Below are 1,600 nucleotides of genomic sequence, written 5' to 3' on the forward strand. Positions count from 1 at the left end.
TTAATATTAAATTCAAAAATTAAAGTGATATTGTCGGATGTAACATTTATTTTGGAACAATTTTATTTCAAGTATGATACTTATTTCGGAATACAAGAAGTAAAATATATTATTTTAAATCAACTAGAACAAAACTATTCTAACTTAATAGTTATTTATTGAGTTACTTTGACTTGGCAAGATTAACTTATGTAGCATAATTATAATTATAGTCTGTCCTAAAAATTATATTACTTTGAAATTATTTTTCAATTACAACATCCAAGACTTTTATAAACATTAATCATTAAAAATCATTTCTGCACATGACCAATTACTAAATACTAATTAGTAAAATGTTTTTCTAGAAGCAAATTCAATCACCCACTAATCAGAAGCCTACCACCACCTGTTTTGCTTGTCCAAGTCAAACACCACGTTGACATGCCAATAAATATTTTGTCCGTAACGGACAGAATAATTAAAAAAAAAAAAAATGAAACCCACCTACCGCAGCAACTTCGTGGTTCCTAATTAAAAGCCTCCAAAAGGAATCTCATAACACTTGTTTATATCTCTGTTTCCTTCAATCACCATTTTCCTCATAGGGGGTGAAGAAAAATTAAGAAGCATTATAATTAAGCCAAAGTGGTCATAGATATGGAGGGTCTTCTGCCTCTTGTTTACAAAGCAATCAAGAGAAACAAAACACGACGGCAATATGAGTGTCTTTCATCAGGAACCTCTCTAGGGTACAACATCAGCATGCCCGAGATGTACCCTCAAACTCAGGACCATGTCCTTCAGAATCAGACACATACCCAGAAAATGTTTCACCACCCTGAAGAAGGTCACAAAGTTGGTCACAGGAGATATAACTCTGTTGATGATCATTTCAATTATGGGTTCCAATCTGCTCAGATGAGAACAGGCGTTGATGCTCCCTCTTCGAACAAACTTGTAAGGTTTAGGAGCCAGAGAATGTTTTCATGTATCACTGGTGTTTAAGGTATATATATTAATTTACATATCCTATGATATTAATTTTCCCATATGTTAAATGTTGCACAATGTTGTGGCCTTGATTCAAATGATGTTGTGATTCTTGATTTGTTCCGTGCTTGGCTTGGTTAATTAGTTCTGTACATTGAAAGGTAGTATTGTGCTTCTTTTTTTTTTTTTTGGGCGTCAAGATTCTTTGGTTCATCCTTGAGTCTTTGAAGCTCTCTACTTTGTTTAGGGGCATGAATTGTAAAGCTTAATTTTTAAAAGGAAAATAATACATTTTTCAAGAGCTTTGTAAGAAAAAAAATTGATTAGTTTTTGTTTTATATATAGTCTCTACGCGTAAGATCTGACTTTTCATATTTTTCTAGCTCTGGTGGTAGCTTGCTGGTATTCACTGTCCTCATTAAAGTCATGAGACTCACGATAAATTATAAATGAAATATCTTTTATATATTCCCCCAGTTTTCGAATTTTTTTAATTTTTTTTTAGTTATAAGCCATTTTCAAAATTTAACATAATATTAATTAGTTCATCCGTTCCAAAATAAGTATTATTTGATATCTATTTTTCACATATTAAGAAAAATTAATAAATAAATAATAGATAATAGTC

The 1,600-nt window shown here is 31.1% G+C and overlaps 1 protein-coding gene across 1 annotated transcript; it reads left to right on the forward strand.

Annotated features, from left to right (window-relative positions):
- Nucleotides 1-527: 527 nt before the first annotated feature.
- Nucleotides 528-1,310, forward strand: LOC100803290 (uncharacterized). Its single transcript, XM_003523137.5, has one exon. The coding sequence runs from the start codon at nt 640-642 to the stop codon at nt 985-987; it is 348 nt and encodes a 115-aa protein (XP_003523185.1). The 5' UTR covers nt 528-639; the 3' UTR covers nt 988-1,310.
- The last annotated feature ends 290 nt before the right edge of the window (nt 1,311-1,600 follow it).

This window comes from Glycine max, chromosome 4, assembly GCF_000004515.6.
Source record: "Glycine max cultivar Williams 82 chromosome 4, Glycine_max_v4.0, whole genome shotgun sequence".
Taxonomy (NCBI): Eukaryota; Viridiplantae; Streptophyta; class Magnoliopsida; order Fabales; family Fabaceae; genus Glycine; species Glycine max.

Bases quoted from the DNA above. Each gene is read 5' to 3' on its own strand.
- LOC100803290 (XM_003523137.5), top strand. From the start codon at position 640: ATGGAGGGTCTTCTGCCTCTTGTTTACAAAGCAATCAAGAGAAACAAA.